This window comes from Ambystoma mexicanum, chromosome 4p (genome assembly GCF_040938575.1).
Source record: "Ambystoma mexicanum isolate Mex_15411 chromosome 4p, UKY_AmexF1_1, whole genome shotgun sequence".
In the NCBI taxonomy this organism is placed as follows: Eukaryota; Metazoa; Chordata; class Amphibia; order Caudata; family Ambystomatidae; genus Ambystoma; species Ambystoma mexicanum.
The window spans coordinates 968950882-968968034 of NC_090927.1; the positions used below are offsets into that span (position 1 = coordinate 968950882).

The following is a 17153-nucleotide window of genomic DNA, read 5'->3' on the forward strand; positions in this document are numbered from 1 at the left end:
CCTGTGTTTCAGAAACAATGGCACAGTGAAAGTGGGAAAGAACGATGGATGCATTCACATCGTGGATTTACGAGGTATGAAAATAGGCACAGCTGTACTAATGGACCACAATTGGACCTGCAGTACAAGGGCTTATATGCAGCACCAGCCAAATTGGGGTGGTATATGCTTACTGGCAGTGTTGCATGCACCGGCACTGGTCGTGCCTCAAAGTAATGTGGTGCAAGTTTGGAAATTACCCCATGACCAATAACAAAAAAAGAGAGAAAATATCCTTAACGTTACAACGTACAAAACGAGACAATTATTTCTCAAAATAAGTACAGAGACACTGGATGACATACCAGCTGAACACAGGCTATTCATCAAAGCATTGCTGTTCTTTACATCCCTCCTTTTCCCTGGCTTACAAACAGCTGCCAATGCTAAGTGGTTGCAGTTAAAAGATGGAAGTTACGTCAAATGATCAATGCACTGCAAAGGGGCCCAATGCTATTAAGGAGGAGCTAACAGCTGTCAGATTGATGAAAATAGCAATGTCCTTGACCTCCTCACTTCCATGGAGGTGGACGCATGCAAAAAGATAGGACCAAGTTGCTGCATATTTACACCAGCACACGATGAGCAGAATGGGAGCTTGACAGAAGCTATAACATCCCTGCAGGAATTACATACAAAATATGGTGCAGGAGACTGAGGAAACAGAAGATGAGGACTGGTTTGATTCACTGTTCTCATGAGTGACTACCTGGTTAGGAGATACGTTTAATATACTAATAGCAATACTAGTATAAGTATTGGCTGGCATCTGTGTCCTGCAAATTATCCTGAGACAATGTAAAAGAGCGGGGAAGAAAATAGTAGAGAAACACATGATAACAATAGTACTGGGTAAAGACAACATGGCACATGCCCACACCGCATGCATGCCACAGAAAGACCAATTGGGCTGCCTGGTACTAAATATGAACTCCTGTCGGATCCAGAAAATTATACCCAACATTGGGTGGACAATGACAGAGAGGGGGACTACTGTTTCATGACATGTGGTCCAAAGGAATATGCAGAACAGGGAGGTAACCTGAGGGGGGTCTTTAAGGTGTGGATCCCTAAAGGTGGATATGAGGGGGATGAAGAAAATGGGTGTTTGGTCAATAAATTTACCAGAGGGTGCAGTGTGCAGATGCAGAAAAAGATCAGTACAAGGTCTGGCCTCGCCCCCACATGTTCCACAGTTTTTGCTCTTCCATCCTTGGAATACCATACAGATTGTGACGAGATTTTTACTGCATACTCTTTAACCAGGGACATCTACTGTGTAGCAGTGACTTGTGGCTTCTGTTATTGAAGTTGTTTTGATAGATCCCTTATGCACATATAGGTTATATGGTTATGTTCTTCATGTATGTTGTTGGTGACGGACAGATTACAGAACACAAGAGTGCACATCCATTTACTGTACAGTGCATATTGCATCTGATACTGGAGCAGATAACTACAATGTATGGCAAACACAAAAGTGTGAGAAATGACACTGCTGGGCATTATTGCTCATATATGGCTTTAGTCTGAGGGCAGATATGGCAAAGGAATTAGGGAAATACTTTTTGGCGATCTTACCTGCTTACACAATGATGTTCTTTGGTGAAAGGGATTGTAAAATCTGTTGATCAGTTAGATATTGACACATTACCACACTTACTTTCAGATTTATGCAGATTCCAAACAGTGTCCTCACTAAGGTTTCATACTCGTCCTGAACTTCTATCCTCACTCTTTCTTTGAGGCTGAAATGGTCTTCTTCAATATCAGAAAGCTTGGCGCGCAAGGCTGTGACTTCCATGACCAATTCTTGGCTGAGCTCTGCAGTCTACCTCAAAAAGAAACAGAAAACAACACAGCCGAGCAGCAGAATTGATAAGGAGCTTCAATGGATAACACACATTGCAGATGGGTTGATAAATGGAGGAATGAATAAATGGATGGTTGGATGCTTAGTGCATGCTCCAGATTATGCTGAATGGGATATGTATGGGTACATTGAGGGAAGTTGATCTGGTGCTGTATGTGAATGGTATGTGGGTGGCATATGCAGTGGAGAACAGTTAATGCAGGCACATGAACTGTGAAGGAACAGGGACAAAATCAGGGCATAGAAAGATAAAGCAATGGAGAAAGGGGGGCCCGTGCCTGGGATGGGATATCGGGCACAAAAGCGGGGTGGGGGTGGAAAATGCAGCATGAAAGTAAGAAGGGTAAATCAAGTGCTAGGCTAAGAAGTGGAGATCCAGCTTTGAGATAGGGAGGCACCATTCCGTACTGGGGTGAGAAGAGGAAACAGTGCAGCATACTGGAAGAGCAGAAAGAGGGGGCCGCAGCAAGAGGGAGTGGAGGAGAGACCACAGACAGAAGCATGTGGGGGAGAGGCGTAGGAAGCAGCACAGAGAGAGTAACGCACAGGAGAGTGGTGGGGAGTGCAAAGACAGCAGAGCCTGGGGAGACAGGAGGGGTTGATAAGCAATGTGACTCCTTCCAAAATAATGACAGATCTTCCATGAGTAACACCAACATTCTACTAGGGTGAGTATAGCATTCTTACAAGAAACAGAAGCATGCCACTCATTAGTTCTGTAATGTTGGCATTGGCTGAGTATCTGTTGCATTAGAAGGTGTACAAACAACCCAGCTTTTCACACAAACGTTTCGATGGGAGGTGCATATGTGAAAGTTGATAGGATATGAGTTGTACTTTCTGATTTGAGATCTAGAAATTGGCCACACGATCAATTTAAGCCCATATGTTATTGGCCATCTCTATTATGTGTGGTTGAGTGCTAGTAAGGAACTATGAAAAGTAGCAGGTGTCGTCTAAAGTACATTTGGACACAGTGGATGGATTAGCAGCTGTGGGATATCAGCATTCAATAACAATGCATCATCTCTCAGGTTCAGCCACACACCTGACTGATGTTGCCTTCAGCCTGCTCCTCTCTGCTTCCAATCGCTTGGATTTCCTGTAATCAGAAAGTGATTGTCAGAATCACATTGGAAGAATAGTCACATAATTTTGCTAAAACAGAGCTAAATGTGATGTCTACAACATTTTATTCTTGTATGTTTTGTTGTGATTTCAAGTCTTAGATTTCATTGAAACCTTGTTCAGAATCAAGAAAAGGGCCCTCTACAGGTGTTCCATACAATCATTAATTGCTGCATTGCTTCCCCATGCTCCTGAACAGCTGCATTTACCTTTTTAGATAGGTGTAGCAGTGGAATTTAACTTAATTCCTGCAGTTACTGGTTATCTTCTCCATTTTGTATTATCTTAGAGAATATGGGCACACAAACACCTGATGTGAAGGGCCTTAAATCTGCTAGGATAGAGGGGAGACTTGAAAGAAACTTGGAACCCGGGCGGGTGTTACATGAGTTAATGGCATTTTCTTGGTAAATATGTTATTCAGTTCATAGCTTGGATTGGAGACTGTGGAGTAATATTTGTGGGCCAGCACACATACAATTTAGTCTCTCGTCTCCCTGGGGAGTTGGAGTCCCTGCTCAATTTCAGGATTTGGACAACAAGGGCAGCAGGGAGGCATTATTAATCCTGAAGGAACGCTTGCATCACTTATCAGCTCCCAGTCGCCAACCTTTAAATCCAGTGGCTTTTTCTTATGCTCAGTTTGGACAGGTGCTAATAGGGCTAAAAGTGGAATCTGGAGAAGAGGTACTACCAGCAGAGTTAGTGGGAGCTCTGCATTTAAATCAGTCAGGGACGCATGGATTTGCAGGAGGCAACAGTGTCCTTCTAGCAATCTTTAATTCAACACCATTTTGATTTACAAATGTTGGTATTTGTCTCTCTTTAATTTTTCCAAAATATCTTTCTTCTTTTTCCTTACTCTTAGATTAAGTGATATCTCACATATGCCATATATTCAGCCCAGTTAGTGCCTTTTGGTTTAACCAACTCTGTGTTAACCACAATATAGTTCTCACAAATTAAAGGGCTATTTATCTTTGTCCACTAAGACCTTCGATGTGGCTGATACTTATTGTGTATTACGTCGTCTTTGGCCTTTCTTTCTGAAAAAGATAGCACTGATGTAATAGGATCAGGATCAGTTAAGCCACCAGAAGCAACTGTACATTAATTGAACTGTGTCATTATAGATTTTCAGATCTTTTCTGTATTACATGATATGACATGATGTGGCATTTATAACGTGCCTGTACACAAGTGTTTCTAGGCGTGACAAGACAAGGAGGGGGAAACAAAGGGAGGACAAATCAACGCTCTTAATAGGCCTTGTGTCATTCAGATCGCGCAAGTGCGAGGAAGAGGGAAGGGGAGATGTGTCAGGGTCGGAGGGGAAGGGAGAAGGGCAGGTAAATCAATAAGTGCAGCCAGCAGGTGGCTCATAAGTGCAGAGAGAAGGGACTGCTGGATTGCAGGAACAGACCCTTAAGAACCTGGAGGCAGTGCAAGGGCAACTGGACATGCAGGAGCCTTGCCCAGAGTTCAGATGGTATCAAGGTGACCAGTGCGTGGAGCAGTCGTGTACATCAGGAGGGGAGAGCAAGAGAGAAAGCGCAAGTGAAAAGGAAGGTTTTGAGTTGATTCCGGAACCGGGGGTGATTCTGCTCAAGTTTGAGAGAGGCAGGGAGGCAGTTCCAGAGGGAGGCCCCAGCCGAGGAGAGAGATCTGCCCCAACTCTCTGCTTGGAGAAGTGTCTGACCCTCAAAGAATTGGAGGTGGATGAGCGTAGAGCTCAAAAAGGAAGATGTTTTTGAATGCGAATAATATTCTGAATAGATGGCAATCAGGGCTTCAGACAAGGACATAGTACAGTGTCGGCCTTACTAGATTTAAAATCTCAACTCCTACAGCATATGGATAAAGGTCAGGTGGTGACACTGATGTTACTTGATCTGACTGCTGCCTTTGATCTGGTGGACGATGGTAAACTGGTCGCAAGATTGAAGGAGGTAGCAAGATTCTTAGATAATGCATCCCTATGGATTGAGTCATTTTTTGAGCAGCCGAAGTTGTAGAGTATGGAGTGGGGATGCAGAGGCTACCCCCAGAATTCTTAATTGTGGGGTTCCACAGGGTGCGTGCCTTTCGCCGTCGTTACGTAACATATCTATGGTGCCTTTTTTCCATCTGATGGAAAAAAGAACATAGGTTTCACCAACTTCGCTGATGACACTCAATGTATCATTCCCATGTCAGGCCAATATAAGGGGAATGAAGAAAGGTTAAATGAGAGCTATAAAAGCATCCAATGGTGGATGATGGAAAACAGCCTAGCACAAAATAAAGAGAACACTGAGTTGATGGTAATAGGCATAAGAAATACAATTAACGAACTTGAAGAGGGTTACAATAATTTTGAAATAGATGGGTGTGCCATTGAAACAAAAAAGAAAGTCAAAGTCCTGGGGGTGCTCTTGGACCAGAACTTAAATATGAAGGCACACGTAGGTAGTCTGTTGTCCTCTACAGACTATCATGTCAAACTGCTGGCCTAACTTAAACCCTTTATTTCCCAAACTAACTGCGAGACCATTGCTGAGGCCATTGTGGGGTCTAAGATCGATTATTGTAGCACTCTACTGGTGGGAGCAGCAAAGTCTGATATCTCTCGACTACAGACACACCAAAACACCATGGTTAGAACCATTGTAGGACTAAAACAGACTGACCATGTCTTTGAGGCCAGACAGGGTCTGCATTGGCTTCCTGTTGCTGCCAGGATCCACTTTCGGCTGCTGACCGTCACCCACAAATGTCTTAGGGGTTCTGGTTCATGTTATTTAACAGAGGAATTGACAAAAAAGTGCAACATTAGAATGTTGAGGTCGAATAATTCAAATCAACTACACATTTCCAAATGCAATCTTACCCAAGTTATTAAAAGTGCGTTTTTCATGGGAGCTCCGAAGGCATGAAATGATATCCCCCCTGAACTTAGAGATATCAATTCTATAGCAATATTTAGAAAAGGAATCAAGACGCTGCTATTCAAATAAAAAGTTTTCACATTGCCTATTTTCTGTTCTCCGATTTCAGATCTCTCTGACTATTTGTCGCGCCCACACGCCCCAAGTTTTATAGTTGCGCTATACAAATTAATAAAGTAAAATTAAAGAAGAGAAAGTTGGAGGTTGAGCGGTCCAAAGCCCAGAAAGCCTTGTGGACGATGCAGAGGTTCTTGACCTTGATCCTTGCAGCCACAGGGAACCAGTGCAGAGATTTCAGTGCTGGAGAGATACGATCACAGGGCTTGAGGCCAACGACAACTCTCGCAGTCCTGTTCTGGATAAGTTGTAAAAGTCAAAGAGTAGAGGCAGGCAGATTTAGAAAGAGGCTCTTGCAGTAGCCCAGGCTAGCGAGGACAAGAGTTCTGGAGACAGTGAGCTTCTGGGGGGAAAGTGAGACAAAAGGAAGAATAACTCTATGGAGGTGCAGCTGATAGTTTGACTTCTTATGGACAGACGTCAGAAATGTGAGGAGAGAAGGAGAGGGTGGAGTCGAAGATCATACCAAGGTTCTTAGCCTCACAGGTAGGAGCGGTAAGAGGGCCCAGACAGGGCGTCCAGACAGAAAGAGAGAGCAAGAGGGGACAGGAGAGTGCAGGTGTCCCAATGAGGAGGATCTCAGTCTTACTGGCATGAAGGTAGAGATCATTGGTGGCACACCATTCTTGAATTGCGGCCAGACAGTCTAGTATGAGAGAAGGAGCAGAGGTGACTGAGGGGAGCCTGAAAGAGAGCTGGGTGTCATCTGAATAATACTGAAATTTGGGGCAGAAAGTAGCGGTGCACAAGAGGTGGCAGGTATTGGATAAACAGCCAGGGAGAGGTTAGACCCCTGGGGAACACCACAAGTACAGAGAGAGATAGATTAGAGGAAAGACCCTAGTTGGACCTGGGAGGGTCAGTCAGTGAGAAAGGAGGTCAACCAGGCCAGGGCCTGATCAGTGATACCCAGGGTTCTCACGGAGGCGTTTGAGCAGGATGGCATGGTTGACCGTGTCAAAAGTTAAGGATAGATCGAGGAAAATGAAGACAGAATGGAGATTAGAGTCAAGATTCGAGAGCAGGTCTTCATAGGTGTTCAGGACAGCAGTTTCCACGCTTCTGGCAGCTCTGAAGCCAGACTGGTGGTCGTGGTGGCAACCAACAGATTCAGTATGCAAATTAAGCTGGGAGATGGCCAGCCTTTGGAAGATTTTGCCCAGGAAAGGAGTGATGGAGATAGGGCAATAGTTAGCCAGAGAGGAAGGATCAGCTGAGGGCTTCTTTACAAGGGGATGAACAAGGGAGTGCTTAAGGGGGAGGGGAAATCAGCCAAGGCTAGAGCAAGGGTGTTGATGTGGTCCTTGATGGTTCTGGATGTGCAGGGGAGGACCTGCTTTGATGAGACTTTCATAGATCTGACTTGTCTAGAAACATTGTCAGGGGTGAACAGGGGAAAGGAGGAGAAAGCAGGAGGAGAGCTGGTCTCAGACTGGCCAGGAGTGGTAGAGGAGGTGGAAGAGGAGGTAGAAGAAGAGCGGGTGGACAGGATGTCCTGAATTTTAGTTGTGACGTGAGAAGCCAAGGCCCTGCACAGGGCCTGGGAGGGAAAAGGAGAGGTAGAGACTGCAGCAGGATTGCCCAGCTCCTTGCAGATTTTGAAAAGTTTGGCCGAGTTCTTAGATGCCACAGAGATGCAGGCTTGGATGTAGGCTCTCTTCTTAGAGAGGACAGAGAGTCTGTACTGCCTTTGGAGCAGGCGGCAGGCCAGTTTGTCAGGAGGTGCGCCAGATGCCCTCCACTTCCTCTCTGCTATCCTACACTTGCGTTTCACGGTGGTGAGGTTGGAATCCTACCAAGAGTTTCACTTGGATTTGGGCTTCAAACGGATCCACATAACAGGGGCCAGGGCATCTAGAGTGTTAGAGATAGAGGGATGAAAGTTGGAGAGGGCTGTGTTAGGGGGTGAGTCAGCCGAAGGTGCTGGAGTCTGAGAGAAAGTAGCGCCAAAAAGCATCAACTGACACACGCGTCATGGGTCGGATGACCGAGAAGGTAGATGGCAGTGCTGGAGTCGGCTTCACCTGAGAGTTAGAGAGAGAGAGGGGTGGGAGGAAAGGAGAAAGTGGTCACTCCAAGGGAGAGGAGTGGTGAGATGTGAATGTATCGGGAACATGAGAAAGTAATTTGAATGTGGTTAATCTCTAGGGCTTCTCCATTCCATGGGCATTGTAGAATGTAATGGTCTCTGACTATTGTGAAATCCGGCTTCCCATCTGTATTCAGGCTTGCATCTAATTCTCATGCCATATTCTAGTCTATTTCCACTATATCCACTATATATCTAGTCACCATGAGCATCCGGGTTTAAGTAGAGCATGTTTAAAGCCTTACTTTATTGTGCTGGGGTGATTATATGGACACTGAATTATTGGTTTTGAACCTTCCTTCTGCATCTCTTTGCAATTTTTAGAATGGGCATGTTAAGGCTGTTTCCATGTGACTGGCTATAGCTCCATTTGGAAGCAGGAACAAAAGGTAAACTCTCCTTTGTGATCCACAAAGCACTGCATCTTCACAAAACACTACATTTTCCACCCAAATTCAGGAAATCAAAGACGCTCTCTGTCAGTCCTTTATTAAATCTCAACATCTTCTTTAAAACTCTATTTAGCAATATTTATAAACTCGACCCCACACCCACCTTCCTGAACTTAAAAAGGTCTTCTCCATCTTCACAAGTGATTGATCTGCCCCTCTCCCAGCTACATTTCCTTGATAAATCTGTCCTCTTCTTGCCATTATGACTCACTTTTCTGACCCTTATGTTTTTTTTTGCACCTTCACTCCTTTCTTCCAAGTATTCTCTGTATCCCTTTGAAACCAACCACTCTCCAGGTCTTCGTGGTCTGTTATTTGCCTCCATTCACCTTTTAGACCGCTCTTCCTTTCCACTACTTGTGTACTACGTGTTTCAATGATACCCTCCTCAAACGATAACTGCTCTTCGTCTTCTCAGTTTAATGTAATGGAAAGAATTTAGTTTCTCATTTATGTTTTCTGTAAATTGCTTCGAAACTCCATAAGATTTTGAATTCACTACACATTTAAACAATAAAGAAACATGCAGTTTCTTCTCCCATATGGATACTCAAGATCTTCAGAGAGGGTCACGCTCTAAACAATTCTCCATCTTCTCCTCCAAAATGTCAAATATAGCCTTCAGAATTACTGAAAGAGATACAAAATATTCTCTTGCTTGGCATAATAAAACCAATGCCAGAAAATGAGTGGAGCATAAACTTTGATTCTCATTGTGGCCCCATTGTCAAGAAAACAGGAGGCATCATACTATTTCTGGACATTTCAGAACTTAATGAGTTCCTAACTCTAGAGCCCTGCCACAAGACCACCCTACTACAGATTTCCGAAGGTCTCCAAGTGGGGGATTGGTTAGCATTTGTGGATCTTCAAAATTATATTTCCACATTCAAATCCCTATGGAGCGCTGTCAGTTCCACAGGCTGACTTTGGAGGGGGTTCACTACCCATACAGGTGTTGTCCTTTTAGCTTTATTGCGTCTCCCAAAGTCTTTAGAAAGTATTGTCCACTGCAGTGGCTCACCTCTGTCTGAGAAAAATCCCTATTACCCCTACCTGGACTTGTGGCTAATCAGAGCTCCATCAGCAAAGGAAAACCTATCCAGCATTGCCATTGTTTGCAAGACTCTGCATTCCTGGGCTTCTTTTACAACAACAAAAAAAATCTTGACTCTGCCATTCTCAGGAGAGGACACCGGAAATGCCTCTTCCCCCTCAAGACAGAACTACACCCTTGAAGAAAATAATTTGTCATTTGAGCACTAGATCGCATGCATCGCCCTGGTGGTTTCAGAGACTGCTGGGCCACATCACCTTGTGTATTCCGATAGTGCTTTTTGGCACACTGCAAAATACGTTCATTACGGATTTTCTTGTTGTCTCGCTGGAACTCACTCTCAGACCTTCAATGTATAAAAATCGCTATAACAAAGGAGAGTCAAGAACCCCTCTTTTGGTAGAGTGGGGAGGAAATCTGCCCAAGGGGGCTCTCTAACTGAGGCCACAGTGACCACAAGTTCCCTCCTGTTGGACTCAGGAGGTAATTGTGTAAATCATCAGATCCAATGCCGTAGGGTCCCTTAGGACAAACTCATTCACTGTAATCACCTGTAATGGACGATTGTTTTCCTGAGTCTGAAATCCTTCCACACTCTCCTCTGGGGGAAGGTGGATCCAGTGTTCACCAACAATACAACCATTATGTTTAATTTAAACATGCAGGTGGGAGCCAGGTCTCACTACCTTTGTCTCCTGGTCTCACAACTTTGGGAGTGGTGTCTCCTGTACTGAATTCACCCTGTAGCATCCCATCTAGTGGGGAAGTAGAACATGAACGTAGATACCCTGAGCAGGTTCATCCATGCCCAGAATTGACTGCGAGATGAACAAGTCAATTATCACACCGATATTTCATCAGAGGGCTTCTCCAAGGATAGACTTTGCCACAGAGAGAAACCATCTTTGTCAGGATTATGCATCGTGCCAGGAAATGGGATTCTCTTTCCTCTGGGGCATTTTCAATCTGTACAGGTTTATGTGTTTCCTCACTTTCTCATAATTTATCACATGCTTCACATCAACAGGTCACTGCATAATTAAAAAATAATAACAAATCACAAAAATAAAAATATGCTCCTTTTTGGTCTCAACACATTTGGTTCTCATACCTATTGTAAGTTGCAATGCGCAAAAATGTAGATCCTTCCCAGGTTTTAAGACCTGCTAGTCCAGCAAGAGGGCACACAGTGCTTCACCCAAGAATTACATTACTGAAATTAAGTGTTTGATTCCTGCCTTTCGTCTGACTGGTAGTGTTCTGCCTGCCATTTGCAGCCTTCTTGACAACAACAGTCAGAGAAGCAATCATTTGTATTTATGTAATTGCTAGCTGTTACCATATGAGCATAAAGCTATTCCTTAAACTACATTACTATATCAATCACCACCGCTTAAAGTGCCTGCAACAGCGTGCCTTCACCGAGGCCTCGGCGAGGGCTCAGATCTGATACCAGCCCTGTACGCACCTTAAGCAGGGTTGATTGCTATTCGCACCCAGGAATTTATACAATAACGTTTTATTTTATTTTTTATTGGAGTGTGGGCTCCAAATGTATTGCGCAAGCCCAATCTCCCATAAAAAAACAGATGCCTGACACTATAGAAAATAGAAAAGGGACAAAGGACTTTTTTTAGATTTTCTATGCCAGTCAGGGAGGGGAAGCAGTGATGGGACCGGAGCACAAAGCTCCGGTCCAGCAGGTAAGTATGGAGGAAGTGAGAGGGGAAGGTTGCAACATGTCTTGCGAGGTTGGGTGGATGGTGGTGGCATGGGTAGGAAACAGGGAGAGGCTCCCTGTTGCTTCCCTACAATCAAAATAGGGGCTCTGGGGCAATAGCCTCGGGTGGCTGGAGCGCCTGTTACATTTACACTTTTGCGTAGGCAGGACGCCTTTGAGGAATTTTCAGCTTTTGCGTTGCAGATTGCAAAAGAGTGAAGCATAAAAAGGCCCTTTATCACTTTGCCGTTCAAAATTAGTAAACGACGCATGGCAGGCAGCATTTACAATGGTCTGTTTTTTGCTGGTATAAATATCAGACAGAATTCATAGGAATCCACAGCATTTGCGGAGCATGAAAATATATAACGTACGATCCGCATCTCCTCTCCGCCATACAAATGAATGAAAATGAGCCGTGAAGTAAATCTAATGCGTGTAAGTCTTACTTTTAAGCATTAGATTTACATTACTGCTCAACGAAAGTGAGCCCCCTTGTATTCTGGTAGCATGAGCTTCCACAAAAACAATGAAGGGTAATAACTGGCATTGTCGGCACACTTTAAAAGGTGATTAAAATTGACATGTTTGTAGTCTGTGGTCAGTGGGATGCCACGTAACACACTACAATATGGCATGTGATTATTTTTCTTTTATCCCTCTCTTGTCTTTACTGTAGCGCTGCCGTCAATCAAATGAAGTTTTGCATGAATATTGATTTAAACTAATGCAAACCTACCTTGACCGCAATTGCTTTTCTCTTTTTTTCAATGTTGTGCTTGTGTTAGATCCCGCATAGCTTATTATTTGGACTCCTCTAACTATTCTGCTCTTTACCCTAAAGCTTGACATGACACCACATTATGATTCCTTGATGGATCTTTACTGCACTGCATTAAAGATATACTTTACATCTCCCCTTATTATTGAGGTGCATTTGCTTCTGCTCTGATTGCTTCACTGTGCCTTTATTGGTAACACTGTGTTTTTCTCCTCTGTCTTTCTCTTTGGTGATAATGCTGGCCCTTCTTTATCTTTGTTTCTGGCCTTCCATTTTGGATTTTAAAATAACGTATGAGTTAATATAATGTTTTTCAATTTCCAAACCATACTGTTTCTCCTCAGGAGTTGGTGTTTAACACTTGAAAACAAGGTTTCAGGATTTAACATGGGGACCCTAATTTACAGGGTGTGCTTCATGTTCACATTTCCTGCTTTCCTTCTTTCTCCGCCCACTTAGTCATCCTCTGGCTGTATTGGATATGGTGATGTGTCTACCTCTTGCTGTTGCTTGTCCTAGCTATAAGTCTATGGTTTCAGAAAATGGGTCTCATTATGAATTTGGAGATTGTATTAGAAGTGGATGTACAGTTTCCACCAGGGGTAAGTATGGCATTTCCACCTGAATATGAGTTGTGAAAAGTGTGCATTCTGAAGTCCCATAGGATTTTCATTGGGGAATGGCGAAATTAGAGGTGGAGGTAATTCCACTGGAGGTAACACCTTATGAGTTTGCAGCTCATAATCAGAAAGACCGAAGAGACAGCAGGTAGTTCAATTACCTCCAGTGTTTTTCACTTACCCCTGAACTTTTAATGAGGCCCATTCATCTTGTTGTTCATCGTGTTTTTCCATTAACTATGACCAGCATCTTGTCAGGCTCTAGAACAGCATGTGTTGTGTCTATTGTCCTTGGGCCTGGAAACAGGTAATACAATTGTTTTCTTGTCTTTTTTGGGAAATCTACTTGATGAAAATATTGCTGTAGCTTTGGGATTGCTGAGGGATCTCCCAGACTTGCTTAGGGCTATGGGAGTGTCCTACAAAAAAGTCTTGATTTGTTAAGTATTTATACCACATATGAGTATATTTTTGTGTGTGTATGTGCCTGTGTATGTAAGGCTGGGGCCCGGGCAAGGCATTGGAGAATGAAAATGTTTTGATAGGGGTATGGCTTTTGTTTCTGGCGTTTATGGACAGAGCAAAGCCAACTTGAGTGTTTTTATATGAAGGAGGGTTTGGGGTGGGGCGAGGGTACCGCGATAGGGCTGGCTGGGTACCACTGTGGCATGGAATTTTGTGCTTGCATTAAGGGCAACGCCAAATGATAACTGTTCTTACATAGGGGAGAGGAGGGCATGTTTGGTTTGCTCACTGTGGGATGGCATTTTTCTTCTTGTGTTGAGGTCAAAGGCAACATAAATGTGCTTACGTGGGGGTGCGCATTTGTGCAGCCTGAAAGGCAATGTTTTCTTACTGTAGCATGACATTTTTATGACAAAAATACAAAAATTAGTATTTTTATATGAGGCGGGAGGGGATTTGTGTAGTCAGCAAGGACATGCCTTCTTACTGTGGTATGACTTTATTTTACTAGCATTAAGGCAAAGCCAACAGGAGTATGTTCTTACTTGGGCATACTGCCATATTTTGACAGAGCCAGCATGACCATGTTTTGTACAGCAGCATTACTGGTATTATTTATTTCTTTATTTGATGTGTTATAGTTTTAAATTAAAACTTTACACATATACAATAAATATAAATATTACACAATACGACACAATACGACAAAATAATAGTTCATTGCAGTATAATACCACATTACAATGAATATTACCCATTTTCTGCACTCAGTCAGTAATTGATGACGTCCATATAGATGTCAACATTCTTTTCAATTATTAATTGTCATACCAAAAGTGTATAGTCAAGAATATAAAATATATCAGTAATATTAGACATTAACATTAAGAACGCCAGTAACTACATAAAAACATAAACTAACCATTGCCATTCTCATACAATAAGACAACTGCAATACAGCAGTACAGTCTAACATAATGGTACAACACAGCAATATACACAAGAATATTGTATCTTCCAATCAGTAGATGGTCGAATTAATCAAACAATAAGCTTATAGGTCAGGCTAATAAATCAGCTATAGCATCACGCCATTCACCGCATGTTTTAAATTATGCCAGATGCTGTACTATTCACATTTAAGTCCAAAACCCTTTTAGTCATCAGCATTTGGTCACCATTTACACAAGGCGCAAGCCATTGGTGCTTTGGCATGTACTTATGTTCCCGTCTCCTTGTGCCACCATTAAATATGTTTCCACAACCTTCCAAATCCTAAACAAAGCGATATGGAAACGCCTGTTACATGTGTTTAAACATTTTTTCCAGAATGTTGAGTCCTTTATTGTATCATGATGATGCACAAATTTACTCAAGTATTTCACATATACAGGACCCAATCTTAGACATTCTGTAAGTACATGTCTGGCGGACTCAGAATGAGTTTTGACCATACACATATGACAGTGAAGCTCTTGTACTGGCAGGGCCATTGATCGACCCAGAGCTTTCAACACCTGTAATCTGTTAATACGCAGCAGGAAAATAAATCTCCTCAGGGATATGGAAGGACATAAAGCTAGATAGGATTGCATCTTTTTAAAAGTATATGAAATGTCAGGCACAAAGGTATAACTTTTTAAGGAACTCAAGTGCTTAAACTTTTCATTCCAATCCCATAAATCTAAACACTTTTACAGACATCGCCAGAGATTGGAACTAACCTCACCCCACATTGGGTTACAGACAATGGGCCTCATTACGACCCTGGCGGAACGGGTTAAACGGCGCCGTCACCTTTTACGGCGCCGTTTAACCCGTTCCGCCAGGGTCGTAATAAGGCCCATTGTCTGTAACATTACGAGGTCCCCTCGAGGGACACGGTAAGCAAGCCTGGGAAAACCAGGCATGCTTACCGGGTCCCGCGAGGGGAAGAGGGAGCAAACAACGTGCCATCTCGTTATGGCCCGTTGTTTGCTCCCTCTCACATTCCCATTCAGCCCTATGGGGGCTGAAATGGGAATGGGGAAGGACCGTGTCCAGGTCCTTGAGGTAGGCAATACCGGGCCATCCGAACTCGAAATGGCCCGGTAAATCCTCATTCCGAGGCCCCGGACACGGATGCGATTTCGGCGGCAGCCATGGCGCCAATAGCGACATGGCTACCGGCCGAACTCGTAATGAGGGCCAATATCTTTAAATAAGGAGCTCATCCTCTTACTGAAATTGGATTTAATTTCTAGCTTCCACTCTATGTTACCCAGGCTATTTAAGAGAGGATTTGATGGCCCATTCATCATTTTTATATTCATGATGGATCGCTTCTTTAGGACCATTGATTTGAGGGAATGAATACCCAATTCAAGCCTCAAGAAAGCCATGGGCACACATCTAGGTAAACCCAGCAATTTCCTCCAAAATCTACCCTCTCCAAGATGAAGCCACTCTAAGGCAAAATCAATCAGGCTCTCAAGGCCGTAAATGACAGCAGGAACTAGACACTGGGCCTCATAACGAGTCACCTGGTCTGGAAATAACGGTGGCGGTAAACCCGCCGCCACCGTTGTTTCCAGACCGGATGATCTCGAGTTCTGCAGGCGGGAGGCATCACCTGGCGGGTTTATCACGAGATGGTGCCGGTATTTCCACTTCCCCATTCCCATTGAGTCCTGTGGGACTCAATGGGAATGGGGATTTACCAAATTCCGCCTCCGGAATTCCCGGGTCACCGGGGTCGTAATGCCCTGGTAATTCTGGGAATCACGGAGGCGGAACGGTAATACGAGTCCGGCGGTAACCTGCCGGAATATCAGGCACGGTTACCGCCAGACTCGTAACGAGGCCCACTGTATATATAATTGTCTTATGCCCAGCAATGAGTAACCAGCCCTTTTCCTTGCAAACTGTCCAATTAGTGTTGTCAACTGGGAAGCCTTCCTAGTGCAAACTTCAATACATATATACCTGACTCAAACTCAACCCCCAGATATCTATACTGCGAGGTATAAGCAATCTCAGCTTTCTGAATCAACAATCTAGGTCTAGCAATTTGTTTTGCGGTAAATAACATTATCTGTGTTTTCTCCCTGTTGATGACAAGCCCATTCTTATCTGCATAGTCTCAAAGTGCATTAGCAGTGCGCTGGATGCCACTGAATGTATGATCCAGTAGAACCAGATCATCTGCGTATACCAGGACCATGCAATGCAAATCATCCATTTTGGGGGGACAGCCTTTTGTCTGGGACAGGTGCAAGGGTAAATCTCAGTCAAAGAGACTGTATAAAAGCGGTTACACAGCCCTGCTTGACTCGACAGTTTTGTATGACGTGGACTATCATTGTCTCGCCATTGCCCAGCCCAAGACAAACAGTATTGTTATTATTTAATAACTTTAGGCAATAGTGTATCCCTGCTGGGAAGACTAATAGTTCTAATTTGCGCCACAGCAGGTCTCTCCTAACTGTGTCAAAGGCTGCTTTAAAATCAATGACGATGGCATATAAAGGAGGGTTATTTGGGTCCCAAGCTTTTTTAACCATGGAGTCAAGAAGGAGCCAGTTTTGGACCGTTGAGTAGTTGGGACGAAATCCACTCTTTTTATCCAGGATATTATCTTGTTCTAACCATTTTTGTAGCTCTTTAAGAAGAAATCATTCAAATAGCTTTCCAGTCGAGTCTAACATCGACAATAATCAATAGTTACCCAGCTCCAGAGGAGAGACTTTCTTTAAAGTAGGGACCAGGACAGCTGTTTGCCAGTAACTTGGAATTTTACCTTCAGTGAGAACCTTGTCAAACTGTATTTTAAGTAGAGAAGACCAAAAGTGGGAATTATGGCGTAAGACCACATTAGTCACACCATTAGGGCCGGGCGCCCGGGAG

The 17153-nt window shown here is 43.7% G+C and overlaps 1 protein-coding gene across 1 annotated transcript in view; it reads right to left on the bottom strand.

Annotated features, from left to right (window-relative positions):
* The window catches only part of LOC138453561 (coiled-coil domain-containing protein 162-like), a 377757-nt gene that overhangs the window by 260574 nt on the left and 100030 nt on the right, over positions 1 to 17153 (bottom strand). The window contains exons 6-7 of the mRNA XM_069606542.1: positions 2961 to 3014; positions 1703 to 1870 (exon numbers count right to left, since the gene is read on the bottom strand). Coding sequence (XP_069462643.1) covers positions 1703 to 1870; positions 2961 to 3014 — 222 coding nt within the window. The remainder of the gene's footprint in view (positions 1 to 1702; positions 1871 to 2960; positions 3015 to 17153) is intronic.